Raw genomic sequence first — 15,021 nt, forward strand, 5'->3', positions numbered from 1 at the left:
AGCTAGCACAGTTCTGAACAGTTGTACACGCATAAAAACTAAATTTTATGGAATAACATCCAAAAAAGTTTGCTTAATTGCAGAAAAAAGGTGTTTGGTAGTGATGTTTTCAGTTTGGTTTTCAGACTTTTGAACACATTTACCTCAAAATGATGGTACCTATCTACTATGAAAGAGAGGCTATGAGAGAGAGGGACACAGGAATATTTCCTGATCAAAAATGTAGAGGTGTAGTCAATGGATTAAAACATAGACCATTTTGGTAGTTACATGAAAATGCAGGACACATGAATTTTAATGATTTAAAAATACAATTAAAAAATTTTTTTTTTAAATTTCACTTAAAAAAAAAATACAAACAAAAAATATAACAACAATGGAAAAAATGCAAAAATTATTTCAATATCATTTTCACAAGTTGAAATCAAATATTAATGAATGTTATTTATTTTGAGGAAAGCGCATCCACACAAGTAACAGAAAATGTTTTTTTTATTTTGCTCTCTATATCGTTAATAAATATATATTTATTATATATATAATATATACATGCATACTGTGCGAATTTGTAATTTTAGCGTGTGAACGGGACTTTTATTTTAGTCTAACAATATGACGTCATAAAGCTGCGCCGCGATCCTGCATTTGTTGTGATTCGGCTGAAGAAAGGTTTGTGTTTTTAAAAATGTAGGTATTTACATCGATATAAACAGTTCAATCAATTTTATAGTTCGTACAACCAATTCAAAATTATTCGTTTATCATTGAAAGTAACACTGTAATATTTCGCTCCCTATATCGTGGATAAGTTCCTCATAAACATGAATTAGGCACTGTCAAATAGTGATGGAGAAACGGAGCTTTCAAAACTCCGAGTCAATTGAACCAAATGATCTGAAAAAATGATTCACTGATTCGAATCGCTCGAATGGCTGATGAGACCTGCTGGTCAAAACATTGTAAATGCAACGAGAATATAAATGTGTAACAGCTTATACAAACCAACTGCGAATGTTTTCACGAGAGTATAATCTATTATATAATACTCTCATTATGAAATACCAAATATAAATCATAATTAAATATTTAATATCTGTGTATTCTAATTTTCAAATTAGGTAATTTAAGACCATTAACTCTCACTCTGACTGACTCTCTTACTAGTGCACTTACTACTGAACTAGGGACTCAGAGATTTAGTTTAGATTTATTTTTCTTTCTGTTAATTATTGTCATCTTAATCATCAAAAATCTTCATCACATTGTTTAAACACAGAAAAACTTCCGGTGAAGCGACAGAGATCCACGTGACACTTATAAAGATGGAGTTAATTAAAGAAGAGAGTGAAGACATTACGATTGAAGAAACATTCAGTGTGAAACAAGAAGATACTGAGGAACAAACAGGTTGGTTTCATTCTGAAAGCTGAACTCAGTAATTTGATCCTTATTAAAATGCCCCTCTAGAGAAATGAATATTTAATTGAAGTGATTTTATTTGACATGGAGTGGGTCGCCTAATGTTGTCAGAGATCACATGACCAGACAAATACTAATACTGCCTAAACCCAATACTGCTTAAACCCAATATCGCTTAAACCCAATATCAACTTCTGAATTGAAAATAATGAAAGCCATTCATTTCTTTCACTTAATGCAATTAACAAAATTATTTATTTTTTCATAAAGCAAACCATAAAAATGTAAGTGATCCATGTTACATATGTTGTCTTCAAACGCTCTCTGTATCAAACTAGTGTCTTGTAAACACCAGTTTGTTTCCAGGTGGATTTTTTTGAAAACGTTTGTGTCCTTCACTGCTGGAAATACTATCTTTAAAAAAGAAAACATTTGTTTGGGAGTGGGAGAGTCATCAATAAATGTCTATATCTATAAAAGCTAAAAAACATTCAGAGAATCATAAAATTAAGAGGGTGAAAAACAAACAAAACAAAATGTCATATTAATTAATGAACAGACATGGTAGTAAATATTCATTGAATCAAGCAATATTGAAGTCATGTGTCAAAAAACGCCAGCTTACTAATAAAATAATAGAACATTTCTTCTGCTGACACAACTTAATAGGAATGTTGTAGTTAAAACCACCTAAATCGAGACCAAGATGAGAATGTGTTGAGACCAAGACGAAACAGTCAAGACCAGACCAGCACTCCTCAAATTAATCTAAAATATCCATATCTAATGTCTGATAAATGTCTTATATTTAATCAATAAATACAATTAGAATAATAGAGCTGTTACCAATCAAATCACTAACAATAAAATTAATTTTTGGTCTTGACCGCTCTTGAGATAAAATCCTGAGTCCTCTTAGTCTAAAACCGAGACAAGACCAAGACCTTCAAAAATTAAAAAATAATAAATCTTGTGTGACTTCTAAACTGTAGCAACAGTTTTTGGAAGTCACACAAGATTTATTATTAAGTTTTCTTGCTTTATTACAAATGTAATAACTTACATAAAAAAAATATATACTTTAAAGCTCAAAACAAACACACAAGACAACAAGAACACTGTTGAATTATTTTCTAGTTAGTTTTTAGTTTGCAACATTACTGTAGACAGTCCTGCCAAGGTACAAGACACTGTTGTGTGAGGAAAAAAATCACTTTAGGTCATTCCTCACTGTGACTACAGCCCGGGATGCTAGTGCACTTCACATTCTTCTGGGTGTAACCAAGTTGTTGTCCCCAGACGCAAGCCTTCTCCATTCTCCTGGCATGTCCCCCCATTGCTATGGTACTGCAAAATTTGGAGGAATGTACTTGGATGCAGGAGATGTTGCAGCATCTTTGAGGGTTAACATGTTGTGAAGAGCCTTCACAAGGCTTCACAACATCCACTTCTTTTCCAGGCTGAGACTCCATGCCAAAAGTGTTCTCGATGACTCGCCTGGCCCGTGTCCATAATTGTACACTTTACGGGCATCATCCAAGTTGACACCTGTAAAACAAACAAGTGCACAGATTTGATATATTGTTGTAGACAAACACAACAACTCTTCTTCAGCATTCAGAAACTCCACGCGAGACGCCATGTTTTCAGTGTTGTTCCGGCAAACTACTTCTTCACCGCTGCTTCCGAGGGTTTTAAGAACAGGTTCTAGAGAGTTGTTATATTGAGGCCTCCGCTCTTAGGAGCTGGGTATGAGCAATGGTGCTATGTCGTATGGCTCTCTATGTGCCACCTTGGCTATCTGTTCTTAAAGTGGATTTTTATTAGGTCTCCTCTTGCTTAAGAGAGTCATCTTGCTGAGGCCTCCGTTCCCTAGGGCTCCACCTGGATAGTAGTATCGAATGGTTAGGCTCTTTTTGAGCCTCTTTGGTAAGTGATCTTTAGTGTAGAACACTGTCTGTGAGCCTCCTTGGCAGAAACACCCTTAAGGTGTGTTCACACCAGACGCGAATGAAGCGTTAAGCACGAGTGATTTACATGTTAAGTCAATGCAAAGACGCGAATAGACATCCTGCGGCGCAATTCACGCGAATAGTGTTTCGGCCATTTGATGCGTGTAACGCAGTTGAAAAATCTGAACTTTGGCGAAAATTTGCGCCGCATTAACCAATCAGGAGCTTGCTCTAGTAGTGACGCGATTACGACGTAGCGAGAGGCGGCAGAAATCCGAAACAACAATGGAGGACAAAATCATCTTCGCTGTATGTGGATACCCGGAGCTGTACGATACATCTTCATACTTTTATAGAAACAGGAATAAAAAGGATCTTGCTTGGAAGAAAGTGAGTGAGGAGGTCGGACAATTTGGTAAGTTGTAAAAAACGCTCTTTACTCAATTTGAGCTATATATATATATATATTGAGACTACAAGCTAGCTAAAGCCGGCAAATTGAGCTTATTCGCCATATTTTACAACTACTTTCCCGCTGACGAGTTGATGTGTTTATTCAGAGGAAGTGTACAGAAACGAGACTCGGGCCACCTGGCAGAAGCCCCTCTCACGATACGAATTTGCGTCTGTTGTGAAGTGAATTTCACGTGCGAATGAAGCGAGTAAACTCAAAATGTTCAGGCGTCCAACTACGCATGAATAGCGCGATTTATTCGCGCAAGTTGCGTCTGATGTGAACACCCCATTAGGGGAGCCTTGTTAGGTTTCCTCTCAATTTAGAGAGTTGTCATGCTAAGACCTCCGCTCCCAAGAGCTCCACATTAGATAACATGTCCAAGTTGTGTGGCTCCCTCTAATGTCCGGAACACACCAAGCCGAGTCCCGACAAACTAGTGGCGACGAAAGCAGACTGCGGGGTTGGCTCACGTCGGCAGGGTCTGGGTCCAAAGTTGCCCTGACACACCAACGCTTGACACCCGATGGCCAAGTAGCACGTTCGTTCTGCGCTTGCGTAAGAAGAAATGCCTTTCCGTACCAGCAGGTGGCAGTAGCTGAACAGCCAATCAGAATGATCAGATGGCCCAACTGACCGACAAGCTGAGATGCCGATTCGTGTCAAATCGGCCGAAAAAATGCTGAAGAGGACCAACTTCAGCCGACGGTGTGGAACACACTGAGAAAACTTAGTCGGTCGACGAACAAAAACTGCCCGACGGCCGACCGTCGGCTTGGTGTGTTCCGAGCTTAAGCCTCCTTGGTGAGGGGGTCTTTTAGCATAGAGCATAGTTAGGTTTCCTCTCACTTTAGAGGGTCGTTATTCTGAAGCCTCTACTCTGAGAGCTCGCTAACTTTAAGCAGATGGGCTACAGCAGCAGAAGAGTTGTTATTGTGAGTACACACAAATAAAAGTAGACTCACAGATTCCAAAGATGTATTACTCTTATCTGTATGACCAAAATGACGGAGTATTTTAAGTGCAAATGATGCCTCCATGTTGTCATGCAGTAAGCACGCTACTATTCAGCTTTCATAATCCGCACAAACACTTGAATGGCCCATATTTTTCTACGTTAACGTTAAAGCGAGTGGCCATGTATAGTTGTTACTACATACATGTGTCAGATAATAAGCCATATTTGAGGTTGATGAATGATAGGCGAGCATTTGGATGTTCTGTACTGTAATTACCACATAGACCAGCTGTTAATGATCTGTCTGTCACAGACTGCATTACTTCACCACTTCCTGTGAATTTTTTCCCTGTGACTAATAAAATTTTGGTCGACTAAGCCTCTTGTTGTCGACTAACAGTTAGTCAATTAGACGGTCAGACTACTTGGGGGCAGCCCTACTGGTCTCAATTTCTGCTGTGACATTCAGATGGTAGGTTAGAATTTGGCATAAACAACATGAAAGCATGGATCCATCCTGCCTTGTATCATATTTTCTTGGCACATTTACCAATTGAGCATTGTTTAAACGTCACAGCCTATCAGAGTACTGTTGCTGATCATATCCATCCCTTTATGACCACAGCATACCCATCTTCTGAAAGCTACTTCCAGCAAGATAACACGCCATGTCACAAAGCTCAAATCATCTCAAACTGGTTTGCTGAACATGATAATGAGTTCACTATACTCAAATGGCCCCCAGTCACCAAATCTCAATTGTTTTTGGGATGATGTGGAATGGGAGATTTGCATCATGTCAATATGAATCTCTATGCAATGAAGAATAAAGGCAATTCTTAAGGCAAAATATAGTATTTATAGTCCTGTGTTTCCTGCGTTCCTTTGTCCTGTCTGTATTAATGTTGAGGGGTGTGTGACCCATTTTCCTTCTTCACTGTGTTTAATATTAAAGACCGTTTTCTTTTGTCTTTGTGCGCTACTTATATACGTGACAGTAATGTTGGTTTTGATGTCTGTTGCTTTGTGCCATTAAACTAGGGTTAACTTTTTTTTTGCTTTAGATCAGATGCAGCTGAAAGAGGAGAGTCAAGAACTGATGGAAATTGAAGTGAAAGATCAGGATTTCATAACTGGGGGAAAATATTTTAGTTGCTCAAAGACAAAAACCGGAAGTTCTTTAATTTGTGGACAGTGTGGACAAGGCTTCACTCGAAAAGCAAGCTTTAAAGTCCACATGAGAATTCACAATGGAGAGAAGCCTTTCACCTGCCAACAGTGTGGAAAAAGTTTCTCTCAAAAAGGAAACCTTAATGTCCACATGAGAATTCACTCTGGAGAAAACTCTTTCACCTGCAATCTGTGTGGAAATAGATTCTCACGAAAAGAAAATCTTAAGACTCACATGAGAATTCACAATGGAGAGAAGCCCTACACCTGCCTTCAGTGTGGAAAGAGTTTTACACATAAAGGACACATTAATTCCCACATGAAGATTCACACTGTAGAGAAGCCATTTACATGTGATCAGTGTGGAAAGAGCTTCAGATGTAAAGTAACCCTTAAAAACCACATGAAGATTCATTCAAGAGAGAGCAGTTTTCTATGTCATCAGTGTGGAAGGAGTTTCACAGACAGCAATCAACTTAACAATCACGTAATAACTCACATTGGAGAGAAGCCTTTCATGTGCCCTCACTGTGGAAAGACTTGCTCAAGCAAATCAAACCTTGGGGTTCACATGAGGCTTCACACTGGAGAGAAGCCTTTCATCTGTTCTCAGTGTGAGAAGAGTTTCACATATAAAAGAGACCTAAAACGTCATTTGCAAACTCATTCCAGAAAGACACTTCAATGATCTGTGCAGTGGTGGAAAGGGTACTAAATAAATTGTACTTAAAGGATTAGTTCAGGTTCAAATGAAAATTACCCTAAGCTTTACTCACCCTCAAGCCATCCTAGGTGTATATGACTTTCCTCTTTCTGATGAACACAATCGGAGATATATTAATAAATATCCTGATGCATTCGAGCTTTATAATGGCAGTGAGCGGGATGAACGAGTATGAGCTGAAGAAAGTGCATACATCCACATCCATCCATCATAAACGTACTTCACATGGCTCCGGGGGGTTAATAAAGACCTTCTGAAGCGAAGCGATGCGTTTGTGTAAAAAAAAAAAAAAAAATCCATATTTAACAAGTTATGAAGTAAAATATCTAGCTTCCACCAGACCGCCTTCCGTATTCAAATTACGGAAAAAAAACGGAACGGGCATCGCGTCAGTTAAGCTTTTTCTGTAAGTTGAATAGGGAAGGTGTAGGCTGTAGTGTAAGCTTTTTGAACTGCAAGAGTTTTACACTTTCTTCGTTAGTAGAATACAGAAGGCGGTCTGGCGGAAGCTAGATAGTTAAGCTTGGTAATTTTTATTTGAAACTGAACTAATCCTTTAAAGGAACACTCCACTTTTTTGAAAATAGGCTCATTTTCCAACTCCCCTGGAGTTAAATAGTTAAGTTTTACTGTTTTCGAATCCATTCAGCCGATCTCCGGCTCTGGCGGTACCACTTTTAGCATAGCTTAGCATAGTTCATTGAATCTGATTAGACCGTTAGCATCTCGCTCAAAAATGACCAAAGAGTTTCAATATTTTTCCTATTTAAAACTTGACTCTTCTGTAGTTACATCGTGTACTAAGACCTACGGAAAATGAAAAGTTGCGAATTTCTAGGGCGATATGGCTAGGAACTATACTCTCATTCCGGCGTAATAATCAAGGAACTTTGCTGCCGTACATTGGTGCAGCAGGCGCAATGATATTATGCAGCACCTGAAAACAGGCTAACTTCCTGCAACTCTGCAACTACACAAACTTAGTGCCAGTCAAGTTGGAAGTTACCTAGCTGGGGACTATTTTCAGGCGCTGCGTAATATCATTGCGCCTGCTGCACCCATGGTACGGCAGCAAAGTTCCTTGATTATTACGTCGGAGAGTATGAGAGTATAGTTCCTAGCCATATCGGCCTAGAAAATCGCAACCTTTCATTTTCAGTCGGCCTTGGTACACGATGTAACTACAGAAGAGTCAAGTTTTAAATAGGAAAAATATCGAAACTCTTTGGTCATTTTTGAGCGAGATGCTAACAGTCTAATCAGATTCAATGATTTATGTTAAGCTGCTGCTAAAGTGCTACCGCCAGACCCAGACATCGGATGAATGGATTCGAAAACGGTAAAACTCAACTGTTTAACTCTAGGGAAGTTGGAAAATAAGCCTATTTTCAAAAAAAGTGGAGTGTTCCTTTAAGTAAAAGTATTGCTACTTAAGAAATAATTTACTTGAGTACAAGTAGAAGTACTGAAAAATAATATTACTCAAGAGTAAATAAGTAGTTTGCTGTAAAACTTATCAAGTTACTTCATTACAAAGTACTTTAGTCTTATTTTTTTCTATTTTTACCCAAAATGAGGGAACGTGAGCACTAAAATCTCTGTAATGTCTGTTTTATTCATACTGGAAGACGGAGGGTACTCTCACGCTGAAAGTCCACACCTGAGATTTTTAGAAATATTAAGTAACACCAACTATATAGAAACGTTTTTTGACTGGTGAAACATAGACAAACACATGATTGCGATTGATATATCTGTGTTCTTCAAGCCATCTCAAGTATTTTCATAAGAATGATGTATATCTATAATGCAATTTTAATCAACATTGTCTGTATCACAGTATAGAATTTTATAAAATAATATATTTTCTGTCTCACTCTGTGTTAAGAAGCAACATGGGACCACAGTAGCACGTTATTTGAAACACAAGTGATGGTGATTTTGGAGCATAATGTGATTTTGTATATTTTGGAGCAAAACGGGATATTAATCTCAATTGTCACGTTTGACACTATGCTAAGCAAATATATTAGCTATTCCTGTTGTCGGAAGCGATTGTTTTATTACTAATTTTAAAAAGTCTACATAATATCATTTAAATGTTTAAACACCACCTAGATGGGCTACAGTATCAAGAAGTATCATCACATGCATTCATAACACTATACAATTAACAAAATGGGTGGACATTATGGAGTCTGCATGCTGTGAAGATTGACTTTCACAATTTTGTGTTTGATCGCTCCAGACGCTACGACTGCTTACAGTGTCTGTTTTGACAAGACACCTAAATTCTGGCTTATAAAAAAATACAAAACACTTTAAGAGTTATTTCAAGACATTGGCGCACAGCTGAAACATTAGCATTCAGCACCACTGTTGTGGACAGTGACCATGCCATACAAACTTAAGGTGATGATACACAGGGCAACTTTTTGAGCAATGTTGCCGAAAGATGTTGCTTGCGCACTTTCCCATTGAGAATGGCCAACAAATTTCTATCTGGATATCTAGGGAGAAATTTGTTGCCCATTCATAATGGGAAAGTTCCCACAACAACATCGCTTGGCAAAATTGCTCAAAAAGTTGCCCTGTGTATCATCACCTTTAGTCTTTATAAAAATGAACACTGCAAAGTTTGTCTGAGGTGAAACTTTTAGCTGCAGTATATTCAGTGAGGTGAAAGAAATACATTACAAAAAACTGTAAAACAATCTGTTTCATCAAAAAAGTTCATCATAGTTGTCCTAAGAACTAAATTGTCCTAAGAAGAAGGTTTTAGAACAACTTTGATGAAAGGTTTTGATCCACTTCAAATGTTGACTACGGTATATTGAGCTCTAAATGCGAATAATTACATAATCAAATTAACTTTGTATACATGTACATAGTCAAACATTTACATTTAATCATTTAGCAGACACCTTTATCCAAAGCAACTTACATACTGTTGCCGTCTTGTTGATTGCTTCTATTGTTCTCATTTGTAAGTGCTGTGTCAAGTCCCAGTTATTCTAACAAAGTGCATGAAGCAATTTTTTTTTTTTTTTTTTTTTTTTAAACAGAAAAAGTGCTAATATTAATGGGTCAAGTGTTGACGAAAAAAGATGTCTTAAGCCATTTTTTGAAAATGATGAAGAGAGGTGTGACATGCGCTCTCTTTGGCTCATTAAAGGGATAGTTCACCCAAAAATGAAAATTTGATGTTTATCTGCTTACCCCCAGGGCATCCAAGATGTAGGTGACTTTGTTTCTTCAGTAGAACACAAATGATGATTTTTAACTCCAACCGTTGCGGTCTGTAAGTCGTATAATGCGTGTCAATGGGAACTTCGTTTATAAGAGTAAAAAAAACATGCACAGACAAATCCAAATTAAACCCTGCGGCTCGTGACGACACATTGATGTCCTAAGACATGAAACGATCGGTTTGTGCGAGAAACCGAACAGTATTTATATTTTTTACGTCTAAATGTCCAACTGCCTTGAGCTCCGGTGTGTGAGGTCTGAATGCGCTCTGACAACGGAAGTGATCTCTCGCACTCATTTAAGTATAAGCGCGAGACATCACTTCCATCATCAGAACGCGTTTTCAGACTTCACCAACCGGATGCTCAAGGCAGTTGGACGTAGTGGTGTATTAGAGGTAAAAAATGATATAAATACTGTTCGGTTTGTGCGAGAAACTGAACAGTATTTATATCATTTTTCGTGTCTTAGGACATTAATGTGTCGTCACGAGCCGCAGGGTTTAATTTGGATTTGTCTATGCATGTTTTTTTTTACTCTTATAGATGGAGTTCCCATTGACAAGCATTATACGACTGACAGACCACAACGGTTGGAGTTAAAAATCATCATTTGTGTTCTACTGAAGAAACAAAGTCACCTACATCTTGGATGCCCTGGGGGTAAGCAGATAAACATCAAATTTTCATTTTTGGGTGAACTATCCCTTTAAAGACCACTCTTGCTGCCACATTCTGGATCAGTTGCATAGGCTTGACAGTACATGCTGGAAGGCCTGCCAAGAGAGCATTACAATAGTCCAGTCTGGATAGATAGTTGTGTAGAATGCTCCGATAGGAAGGGTGTAATCTTCCTAATATACTTAATATGTTAATATTTACTTAAGGCAAATCCGAAGGAACGGGCCGTTGTAGCAATATGGTCTGTAAAGCTTAAATGATCATCAATCACAACTCCAAGGTTCCTGGCTGTCCTTGAAGGAGTTATGGTTGACAAACCTATTAGATTAGAGAGGTTGTGATGAAGTGTTGGGTTGGTCTAGACCACAAGCAGTTCCATCTTTGCAAGGTTTAGTTGGTGGTCCTTCATCTAAGCAGAAATGTCTGTCAGACAGACAGAGAACAATTTTATAGCTGGTGGTGTAAATGTCGGCAGTGCTAAGCGATGCCTACAGAACAGGAAAGCTAGTGCTGCATCGACTGAGATGTTGTCATGCCACAGCTTGAATGTTTGGATAATTCAGATCTATGAGACGACATCTGTTTCACACCATCTAACAGAGGATCCCGGCTTCCACCTCTGCTAAGCCACAGTGTTTTAGGCAAATGCAAGTATCGTATATTCACTAGGTGTTTTAAAATCAGAAACTGATGAGTCTTTTCATATGGTTAATTGATGGCAAAGATTGACAAGAATTTCAATGCACAAGAACACAGCTGAACCACATGTGTTCAGCACCACATGTATGGTCAGCGACATGTCATACAAACATACATAGGTCTTTATAAAAATGAACATTGCCAAATTCATCTGAGATTACACAGAATCTGTATCTTCCATTACAACCTTTCCACCACCATGAGCAAGACCAAAGAGCTGTCAAAGGACGTCACTTTTTCCTGTGTGCACCCTCTGCGGTAGAGGTCTCCACAGGACAAAATGTAAAAGTTAAGGACGAGAGCAGGATAAAATCTAACACAAATTTAGTGGAAGCAGGAGTATGTGGTACAGAAGCATGTGCCGTTTGCACAAGCCGTGGAAAAAGCTACACCAATTCAGCTATCTTTTTTCAAAAAAGTGTTAAGCTTTGAAGACAGAGATGGCTTTGATATCAAAGTAACGAGAGGGTCAACTGACTGAGCTCCCTTTTCCATTAAAAAAATAAACAACAATATAAACATTGTTGCTGAAGTAAAAAATCTTGGACCAGGACAACAGCATTGGGGGCTAACCTGCTTACGAGGACTGCAGATACTGGGCGTCAAGACACTACAATACCAGCTGCAAACTGAAGCCTAATCTCTGCAACGGGTCCACTTGATGGTAAGTTTTGCTGTTCTGCCGCTTGATGCCCTGTTTATGATTCACCACAGCTGAAACCATACCAATGCTGCGGGCTCCGGGTTGGAGCCCCCGCATGTAAGTTTTTGGGCCCTCCATGTCTCAAGGTACTATCACAAATATTGATAAAAAAGGCTGCAGACCACTGGACCCAGCTGGGAGCTAAAGGTGCGTTCACGTCGCCTCATAATTCCTGTAGTTATGTAGTTAATGCAGTAAAAACACACTACCCCTTTAAGTTCAGAGTAGTAGTGCAGCCATGGCAAGCTCTTGAACCAGCTGTCCTGAAATCTAAGAGTTTTGTTTGCCAACTTCTGAACCTCAATGAGTTTAGGATCAGGCTGAAATGGTTCAGTTGTTGGGTATTTTTCAGGTGCCTGCTGTCCTGACTCTATTGAAGGAGTTGGCTGGATTGATTGCTGCAGCTCTGTGATCTCCACAGTTAAGTTTTGCCGGAAGTATAAAAGGAGGAGCGACGACAGTGAAGGACGAGAAAGGACCAGGCCTGGATTTTACGTTATGTTTTATTATGTTTGTGTGGGCGGCAGTCGGCTCTGAGGGACTGCCGGCATTTTAATTTCATTTTGTATTTGTTTATCTTTTATTAAAGTTTGTTAAACGTTCGCCGGTTCCCGCCTCCTCCTTCCCGTTTCTATAAACTGTGTTACTTTGGCCTTTTATGCTTCCGGAGCTCCTCTGTGAGAGATACGAGACCGGTGCAACGCGCAGCTGACGCTCGTTATCACTTACGTCACTGGCCTCGCGCTGTTCCCTCACAGCTCCCGCCCCGCCCCGCTCATCACAATTATAAAAAAAAAAAATATATATATATACATATATATATATATATATATAAAAAAAAAATACATATATATATATATATATATATACACACACACACACAAGTCTTTAAGTCCGTAGTCCTTTCATTCAGTTTTGTATTAAATCACAGCACTTCAGTGGCCGCCAAAAACATGATTAGCTACATTATGCCTATATTCGTTTAATTAAATATAATATGTTTAGTGTTAAGCAAAGATACTTACTGTGCATGGCTGCTTTACTAAAAAACTTCTGTCACTTCCAGTTCCACACTTTCTTTTTGACATTTTTTTTTAGGGTTTTAACATTTATATTAGCAACATTTACCGTTAACTAGCCTTTACATGTGGGGTGGGGGAGGTAAAATGGGGCTTAAAAAAACTTAAGAAAAAAAGAATCGTTGAACAATTTCATTTATTTCATCATTTATTTATTTGTAAGATAGTTAAAACAATTTAAACATGAATAAACTTTAATTCATAAAATGCTAAAAATTAAGGGGCCTAAAATTGAACCCTGAGGGACACCTGTAGGGACAGAACTCATCTCAGACCTGAAACCACTCATACAGACAAACTGTCGACGATCAGAGAGATAAGATCTAAACCAGGTTAAAACAGTCTCAGAAACACCAAAGACAGTTTCAAGACGGTTGAGTAAAAGGTTGTGATTAACAGTGTCAAAAGCGGCACTAAAATCAAGAAAAATAATAGAGAGAGAACCAGTATCTGAGGGAATTAACTAGGGATGCACCGATACTAAATTTCTCTGCCGATACCGATAGCCGATAATTCAGAATGATTTCGGCTGATACCGAAACCTATAGTTTGGTTTTTCTTAAGGAAAAAAAAAAATCTCCCAAATAATGTTTGGGAATCCTCTATACTGTACAGGGAATTCTCATTCGGTACACTACAATATTAGAGGTTACAATTAACAACAGCGGTATTATATTCAGCTGCTGTTTATTTTCACATATAATAATTACACTCATAAAAACTGAAATGTTTAAACTTAGTATCACATAAGGCAGTTTTCATAAGCAATTGTTGTCTTCATGGCAAATTTACATTGTTCACAAGCTGTTTAATTGACGTCTTTCTGCGATTGAAACAGAAATAAAGTGATTACAATGAGACCTGATACATTCTGGTAAGTTGTACTATATCTTTCAACATACCTTTGATGTTCATGCATGTTTTTCGAGATATAACTTGTATTGAAGAGGAAGAAAAGACTCGCGCTCCGAGCTGCCGCCTGAACTGAGGCGTTACAGCGATCTGACGCGTCACATTTAGGAGCGTCAAAACGCCATTTATTGTTTGAATTTCATGATAAAATGGACAGAATTTGAAAACTTAAACTTTTATTCTTATCAGAAGTAACAAAGCTTTTGCGATTATTGATGGGAGGTACTACAAATTTGATGTAGCAAAAAACAAACAAACAAAAAAACTATGGGCGTTTCATAGGGTCAAAAGGAGCCTGCTTTAATGTAATTCTCTGCTCTCAAACGCTGGGGGCGTGTCCGCTGTCGACGCTGAAACCACACCCACTCATGAGAAAGTGTGACGAAGGCATGGCTAGCTAGCAAAATGTAGGCTAGTGTTAGGGGGCCATGCTCGGGGGCTCCAGTGCATCATCGAGCCACCGTTTTAGCCCCGCCTAAAAAATCCTGAACACAGAATTGGTGAAAAACTGTTTAACGGTCTAACTCCACATTTCAGTACTACATAGTTCACAGTCTTTGTCATGTTTCAGCAATACATTTGTAATATTTATAATGCATTTAGAAACAACTCTCAGAATTGACTACACAGACTTTAAAAGGTTCTCTTTGAGACAGAGTAACTGTGTTGTTGTTAGTTTGTAACTCTGAAGCTTTAAAAGAGAATCAAAGAAAGTTCTGCAAGACTTCTTTCCTCTGTGTGTTCCAAACAAGAACTTTGTGCTCCAAGAGTTCGGCGTTTTTTAAATGGAATCTAGCTCCTCAGCTCCTTTCTTCCCACTGCAATGCAGGCCAGCACAACCAACGACTCATCACATTTCCAAGCTGAACATAAATATCACTTTACCAAACCTTTTTTCAGAGACCTTGGAAACCAAACCAGTGCAGAAAGATTCTCTGGAGTCTGATTGTCAACAATCAAAAAAAAAAAACCGCTATAGCTACACAACAGTCAATCCGACTGACTTAAAAACTGGCATGTGG

General features: G+C 38.4%; 1 protein-coding gene across 5 annotated transcripts in view; it reads left to right on the forward strand.

The window, feature by feature from the left end:
• Positions 1-627: 627 nt before the first annotated feature.
• LOC127510680 (gastrula zinc finger protein XlCGF8.2DB-like) overlaps positions 628-15,021 on the forward strand; it is a 220,351-nt gene continuing 205,957 nt past the window's right edge. For 2 of the 5 annotated variants that reach the window (XM_051890589.1, XM_051890596.1), the window contains exon 1: positions 648-669. Coding sequence is in view for 1 of the 5 variants with exons in the window: in XM_051890591.1 (XP_051746551.1) it covers positions 1,323-1,407 (85 nt within the window). In the remaining 4 variants the exon portion in view is untranslated. Of the gene's footprint in view, positions 688-1,276; positions 1,408-5,847; positions 6,447-15,021 lie in introns of those variants that run through there. The other 3 variants (XR_007929694.1, XR_007929695.1, XM_051890591.1) reach the window with 3 other exon arrangements.

This window comes from Ctenopharyngodon idella, chromosome 4 (assembly GCF_019924925.1).
Source record: "Ctenopharyngodon idella isolate HZGC_01 chromosome 4, HZGC01, whole genome shotgun sequence".
Classification (NCBI taxonomy): Eukaryota; Metazoa; Chordata; class Actinopteri; order Cypriniformes; family Xenocyprididae; genus Ctenopharyngodon; species Ctenopharyngodon idella.